General features: G+C 40.8%; 1 protein-coding gene across 1 annotated transcript; it reads right to left on the reverse strand.

Annotated features, from left to right (window-relative positions):
* Positions 1-671: 671 nt before the first annotated feature.
* Positions 672-7432, reverse strand: Oip5 (Opa interacting protein 5). The gene is made up of 5 exons (XM_028767180.1): positions 7135-7432; positions 6827-6893; positions 3883-4005; positions 1206-1287; positions 672-767 (listed from the first exon to the last, which is right to left on the reverse strand). The coding sequence occupies exons 1-5, from the start codon at positions 7430-7432 to the stop codon at positions 672-674; spliced, it is 666 nt and encodes a 221-aa protein (XP_028623013.1).
* Between the last annotated feature and the right edge of the window lie 27 nt (positions 7433-7459).

Raw genomic sequence — 7459 nt, forward strand, 5'->3', positions numbered from 1 at the left:
CAATTGTTGTGCCGAGGAGTACAGATTGTGTAACAAGTTCTTATTAACTGTAGGGTGGCCTCAAATTTGTAACATAGCTAAGGATTGCTTTAAACTTATGATCTTCCTTCCTATATTTTAAGTGCTGGGATCACAGGCATGTGTTAGCAGATCTGACAGGCCTCTGTTTTTAGTACTATTTAAAAAATAAAGACCAAGAGGGCATGGTGGCACATGCCTTTAATCCCAGTACTCTGGTGGGGCAGGAAGTTCCCTGTGAGTTCGAGGACAGCTAGAAATACATAGTGAGACCCTGTCTCAAAACCAAAATATCCTCACCCCCGCCAAAAGAAAAAGAAAAACAAAAAGACCAATGGGGACTAGAGAGATGGATCATGGATCAGTGTTAAGAGTACTTCCAGCTTTTGCAGAGTTTAGTTCCCAGCTCTCAACAACTGCCTATAACTCCAGCTACAGTGAATCTCATGCCCTCTTCGGGCCTCCATGAGCAACAGCACACATGTGACAGACAGACAGACAAACACAGACACACAGACACACACACACACACAGAGACAGAGAGACAGAGAGAGAGAGAGAGAGAGAGAGAGAGAGAGAGAGAGAGAGAGAGAGAGAAGCAATGACCAAGGCACCCCAGTTGTTGAAGAAGTTCTGTACTCTACCTTGTTTGTTCAGTTTTCTTGGTGAGACTGGTGAGGAGTCTCTTCCTTCAGAACCTTCATCAGTGAGTTTAAACGAGTATGCATTAGCACTATCTTCTCTTTCAGCTGAGGAGAGACATAGATTGAGGGCATCTTATAACGATGGATTTGCTGCTTATATTGTTACTAGACTTAAAAATAAATCTAAAACCAAAACAAAGCACACTTAAACATTGCCTATATTAAGGGAAAGGATATAGCCTAGTTCCAGGACAGCCTGGTCTACATAGTTAATATGAGGCAAGTCACAATTACAAATCCTGTCTTCAAAAAGGAAAACCCAACCCAAAATGAAAATGATGTGTATATGAGTAACTACATGCCGGGCGGTGGGGGACCATGCCTTTAATCCCAACACTTGGGAGGCAGAGACAGGCGGATTTCTGAGTTCGAGGCCAGCCTGGTCTACAGAGTGAGTTCCAGGACAGCCAGGCCTATACAGAGAAACCTTGTCTCGAAAAACAAAAAACAAAAAAAAAAGTAACTACACAACCAAATTTTTACCTCTGCAATCTTTTCTGGTAAATGTACATTGTGAATATCCATTTCAGATGTATTTATTATGGCCTTTGTTTTTAACAGATAGCTAGAGAGAAAATATATAGAGAAAATATTAGTACCATTACCAAATTTGCCCTCTAAAATACCTGTTGAGCAAAACCTTCCTTACGGCTTGAAGCAGCATAGTGTATTTTTCTGGGGGGAAAAAAAAAATCTCAATTAAAACCATAAACTCTGCCTGAACCTTTCTCATTTTTAGTAACAAAACTGTCTCAGGAAAAAGTAAAGACAGATCCAGAATCAGATGAATAAGCATCACTGGTAAAAAATTTTCAATAAGCCGGGCAGTGGTGGCGCATGCCTTCAATCCCAGCACTTGGGAGGCAGAGGCAGGTGGATTTCTGAGTTCGAGGCCAGCCTGGTCTACAGAGTGAGTTCCAGGACAGCCAGGACTATACAGAGAAACCCTGTCTCGAAAAACAAAAAAAAAAGAAAGAAAGAAAGAAAGAAAGAAAGAAAGAAAGAAAGAAAGAAAGAAGGAAGGAAAGAAAGAAAGAAAGAAAGAAAGAAAGAAAGAAAGAAAGAAAGAAAGAAAGAAAAAATAGAAATTTTCAATAAGCCAGGCATAATGGTGCATGCCTTGATCCCATCACTTTGAAGGCAATGGCAGCCGGATCCTCTGTATTCAAGGCTAGCCAGGACTAGGAAGTGAGTTCTAGGTCAGGCATGGATATAGAGAGACCCTGTCTCAAAATAAAACAAAACAAAACAAAACAAAGAAAAAAAGAAAAAAAAATAAGAGGATGCTTTTTAATACTTACAGTTTTGTTTTCTTTTTATATATAATTCTAAATGACAATAACTTAGGGGAAAAAAGAAGCCAGGCATTATCGTTTATGTCTTGAATTCATCAAGATTCTCTAGAGAAACAGAATTTATAGAATGAATGGGTCTCTTTACATATACACAGTAATTTTATACCAGCCAGGCAAAAGAGCCAGACCCAGACCCCACTCAAAGCAAACAAGCAAAAAAGCAACAACGAACAAAAACAAATGAAAACATGGAAAAAAAGAAAGTAGAAACTTACAATATATTACTGAAGTATAATGGAGCCCTGTTGGAAATTGCATGAGTAATTGGAAAAGCTAATTGTTCACTGAATGGTCTCATAGTTAAAGGTGACTTTCCTTATAAATGGTGTTTTGGCACCCATAGATCACTACAAACATCTAAGTACATTAAAACATGTTAGTATCTATATTATTGTTTGTTTGTTTTTCAAAACAGCATTTCCCTTTGTAGACTGGGCTGGCTTTGAACTTCACCATGTCTAGCTAAGTAATCTTAACTGCTGAGCCATTTCTCCATTCTTTTGTTTGTTTGTTTTTGTTTTGTTTTGTGGCTGGAGAGACAGCCGTGGGTGCTGGGAACCAAACTCTTATATTTTTGGTTGTGAACCTAGCCTTTAACAGCTGAGCCATCTCTCCAGCCCCATTTCTCCATTCTTTCAGTTTCTTGTAATAAAATACCTAAGTTAAATGTTTAATTAGTTAGAAAGATTGTTTCAGGATATTAGATCACACTGTGAACACAAAAACTGTATACTGGAAAAAACCTGTTTCTAGCTGTGGTGTGGCTCAGCCCTAGCACACAACTTTAATCTGAAAGCTCTTTATTGTAAGCAAAATTGAATAAAGTAACTGTAGGTCAAGAGGTACAACAAGCAACCAGGTGACAGAAAGTAAACATAGGAAAAACCCATAGAGACAGAGAGGAGGTCAGGAGGACAAAGAGAACAGGAGCAATGGCACACACCATTAATCCTAGCACTCCAGAAACAGGCAGTGCTCTGTGAGTTCGAGGCCAGCCTGGTCTAAAAAGCAAGTCCAAGCAGCCAGGACTATTACACAGAGAAACCCTGTCTGGAAAAAACAACACGAAACCTATAAAAAAAAAAATTGAGAGAAAGCAACCTGAGCACTAGCATGTGTCTCTGCTCTCTGACTGCTGATACAATATGACCAGCCATCTCCTCCGTGGACTTCCCACCATGATGGACTGTACCTTCTAACTGTGATCTACAAGAAGCCCTCCTTTCCTGGGGTTGCTTTTGTTGGGTATTTTGTCTTGTCATGAGACAAGTAACCAACATAGGCCTTATTTCAAACTCCTGGGGTAGAAAATCTGATACACACACACACACACACACACACACACACACACACACACACAGAGATAGTGTCTCCAAGTTATCTATGATATCTATGATGACACTATTTTGCAAAAGCATACCTTCCAGAATTTTCCTTAAGGAAAAAACACTCTTAAAGTAGTCCATATTAAGACACAGTACAATCCCAGCACTTGGGAGGCAGAGGCAGGCAGATTTCTGAGTTCGAGGCCAGCCTGGTCTACAGAGTGAGTTCCAGGACAGCCAGGGCTACACAGAGAAACCCTGTCTTGAAAAACAAACAAACAAAAAAAAAAAAAAAAAAAAAGACAGTACAATAAACCATCTAAAGTAATACAATATTTATTTTAGGATTATGTTTTGTCCTTATTGCAGGTATATATATAATAAATAATGTCTGGCCTTTGCATCTTCTTTGCTTATAAACACCTGAACTTCCCTAGAATCTTTTAAAAACCTTATTTAATAAGTGATGTCTCTACTCACCACAGTATTTTATCACAAGAAAGGCAGAAATGGCCTCTCAAGGCAGCCAGAGCAGCATGGGTAGAATATAAATGGAAACCAACAGGAGTCTCACAGGAATTACAGAATAAAAGGTTGTATGTGCTGGTGGGAAAGGAAAGAAGCAGAATATAAAATAATGAAAAGCTAGAAAAGAAATAAAAAAATAACCACCCTCATCAGGTATAGTGGCGGTATCTGTTACACCCTTACACTCAGAAGCATAGGCAGAAGGAACTCAAGTTCAAGGACCTGGATGGACTTCATCAAGTTCATTGGTCCCCAAGCACAGCCTGGGCCATATAAGACTCTTGTTTCAAAGGAAAAAAAAAAAAAAAAGCCGGGTGGTGGTGGCGCACGCCTTTAATCCCAGCACTTGGGAGGCAGAGGCAGGCGGATTTCTGAGTTCGAGGCCAGCCTGGTCTACAGAGTGAGTTCCAGGACAGCCAGGGCTACACAGAGAAACCCTGTCTAGAAAAACCAAAAAGACAACCTCCCACCCCCCAAAAAAAAACCCAAAGAACATAATTCATGACAAAAAAAAAAACTGAAACCTTCAAAACAAAACAAAAAAACCTCAAAACTAATTTTGGTACTCTCTCTGACTACTTATGTAGCTCATAGCTCCCTACCTCATAAAGAAATTTACTACCGTAATTTACTTAAGATGTTTTGGGTGTTTTGCTCTCTTAGATTTTGTTAGCATTATTTAGCTTGCTAGGCCACTGGATCATGAACACTGAAGGGCAGTTAGTTCTAATATATAAACAAATACAATGGTTTCTCCATCTTGTTATATAGAACAAGGTCAATTTGATTTTAATTTGTATTCATTATAATAGTCTGTCAGTCTGGAAAACAGGACATAATATCAGGCAGTGGAGTGGAATAAAGATTTTCCTCCACTCTCACTCATTTTCTTGAGTGCTGGGCTTAAAGGCACCACCATGCCTGGCCAAAGCTTTAATTACCAATAGATCGTAATCCAAAAACACTTTTTGAAATAATTTATAATAAGTGTTGTGCCACATACAACACTAACTAATAATCAAGTATGGAGTTCAAAGATAGTAAAAAAGGTATCTCAAGACCTCAAGTTTACTAGTAAAACGACCATTTACCTCAATAAGAATACACACAAGCAGAGGAACCCAGCGAGGGAGTCAGGACTGGATTAACAGCTTAGCAGGGAAAGGTTCCTGCAACCAAGCTTGACAATCTGAGTGTGATCCTGGGACTGGACTCCTCAAAGGTGTCCTCTCACCTTCATATGTGTACCTGGTATGTGACTACACAATACATACACTAAATAAATGTAATAAAACTATTTTCAGATTATAATGTGGAACTGAAATCTAACTCTATTTTTGTATGCGTTTTTCTTGAAGTATTTATAGATCAACTCTAGCACCTCATACAGGATAGGCAAACATTGTCCTTCTGAGCTATATCACATCTCCAAATGTATAATTAAATTTTTGCTTGTTTGTTTGGTTTTTCAAACACGGTTTCTTTATGTAGCCTTAGCTGTCCTGGAACTAGCTCTGTAGACTAGGCTGTCCCTGAACTCACAGAGATCCTCCTGCCTCTGCTTCCCTAGTGCATGGATTAAAAGTATGTGTTATCACCACCAGACTTATAATTAAAATTTTTTTATCAGGCTTTTAAAAAAGAGGTTGGGTATAGGTTCCCAAGCTTGTGATCCCAACACTTGTAGGCAGAGGCAGAAGTGTTAAAGTCAAGGCAAAACCTGTATTACCAATATCAAAAGTAAAATAATTTGTGATGTAACTATATCACAAATGTCACTTCAGGGCCTGTGAAATGACTCAGTGGGTAAAGGGATTTGGTACCATCCCTGAGAAACTGTGTGTAACCCTTCGATTCAGCATGGTGAAGGAAAGACTGCTTCCAGTTACCGCTGGACCTACATATGCATGCTCCCACCCCATACACAGACATAGTCACACACACAAAAAGTTTTAAATGTAGGAGGATCCCCACAAGCTTTAGGCCAGCATGGGTGACACAATGAGCCCTGGCTAGTAAGGGTACTGAGTAAGAGAGCCTATCTCAACCCTTACCCTACATGCTTCTGAAATACTGTATGAATTCAAAATATTCTCAATTCAACAATGTCCACAGCCTAATGGTCCATTACAGCTGACAGTGGTTACAGTACTGGACACATGTGTCTCTCTACATCAGTTATGAGTACCTCTGCCTCTTGCTCCAAACAACTTTAATGGAAATAGACCACTCCTACCTTGGCCCCTTTGAGAGAAGGAACTTCTATAAGGATAGGAATGTGTCTTTAGATCAGCAAAGTTAAATGGAGGTATGGCTACAACTTAGTTTGGCCTCACTCTAAGCCCGAGTTCACGTAGTAGTTTATTGCTATAGGAAAAAATATTAGCAAACAGAGATGCAGAGTTTACTGTAGATTACTACAGAATTAGTCTTGTCATGATTTATATTATGTTTATATATTTATATTATAGACTCCAAGTTAAATTAAATAGTCCTAGTTATTTCACAGACCTTAGAACCTACACCCAACTTTAACTTTCATTAATGTCATGTTAATATGATTCAAACGGGTAAAGAGTTTATGGAGAGAGTAAACATGTCACAACACAAAGTTTCTTTCTCTTTTAAAACAGATACGGGCAGGGCAGAGGTGGCGCACGCCTTTAATTCCAGCACTTGAGAGGCAGAGGCAGGCAGATTTCTGAGTTCGAGGCCAGCCTGGTCTACAGAGTGAGTTCCAGGACAGCCAGGGCTACACAGAGAAACCCTGACTCAAAAAAAAACAAAAAGCAAAAACAAAACAAAACAAAAAATACAGCTACGGACTCTTCACTGTCATTAAATTAGGAACTATATATATAGAGAGAGATCCACCTCAGGAATTCTCCACACATACCTGGATTTGAGAGAACCTTCTATGCCAACCAAAAAGGGCTCTAACAAAACGACGTTGTTTGTGACTCCTGGAAGACAAACCGGTTTTGAAAAGAAATGCCTCCCCCATCAGATTCATCTGCCCGTAAAGTTAACAAAACGGGTGGGGCTCAGCCAAGGGCGCTGGCTCAGCTCGGACCAGGTCCCTCGTTTGAAGCCCGACTCGGGGAAAACAAAACCACGCCTCCTTCCCCCTGCTCAGGTACCCTCCCACGTCCCGCATCTGGCTCTGGTCGGCCTTCCTCAGACGCCAACCCTCGCCTTACTCACTGGAGAAGGCCAGGGCGCCGAGGGACTTCGACAGGTCCCAGGCGAGGTGCACGGTGTCACCGAGCACCGCGAAGCAACGTGCGCAGTGAAACACGGCACATCTCTCCGGCTCCAACCACGGAGGCAGCCGCAGGTCGACAGATGACGCCTTCAACTTAGACCCGGAGGAGTCGAGAAGGGAGAACCCTTTCACCACCTGAGTGTCCCATTCTATGGAAGAAGAAAAAGGTGTGTCACAAGAACCACTACAGGACTGGCTCTCGAAGACAGGCGGACGGCGGCGCGAGCGAGTCGCCATTTTTTGAAGCTCGCGCCTCCTTCACGC

Source organism: Grammomys surdaster, unplaced genomic scaffold, assembly GCF_004785775.1.
Source record: "Grammomys surdaster isolate TR1022 unplaced genomic scaffold, NIH_TR_1.0 170, whole genome shotgun sequence".
Classification (NCBI taxonomy): domain Eukaryota; kingdom Metazoa; phylum Chordata; class Mammalia; order Rodentia; family Muridae; genus Grammomys; species Grammomys surdaster.

Coding starts and splice junctions, on each gene's coding strand:
- Oip5 (XM_028767180.1), bottom strand. CDS start 7,432: ATGGCGACTCGCTCGCGCCGCCGTCCGCCTGTCTTCGAGAGCCAGTCC. Junction 6,894..7,134: donor CGGCGCCCTGGCCTTCTCCA/GTGAGTAAGGCG, acceptor TTTGTCTTCCAG/GAGTCACAAACAACGTCGTT. Junction 1,288..3,882: donor TCTTGTGATAAAATACTGTG/GTGAGTAGAGAC, acceptor TTTTCTCTCTAG/CTATCTGTTAAAAACAAAGG.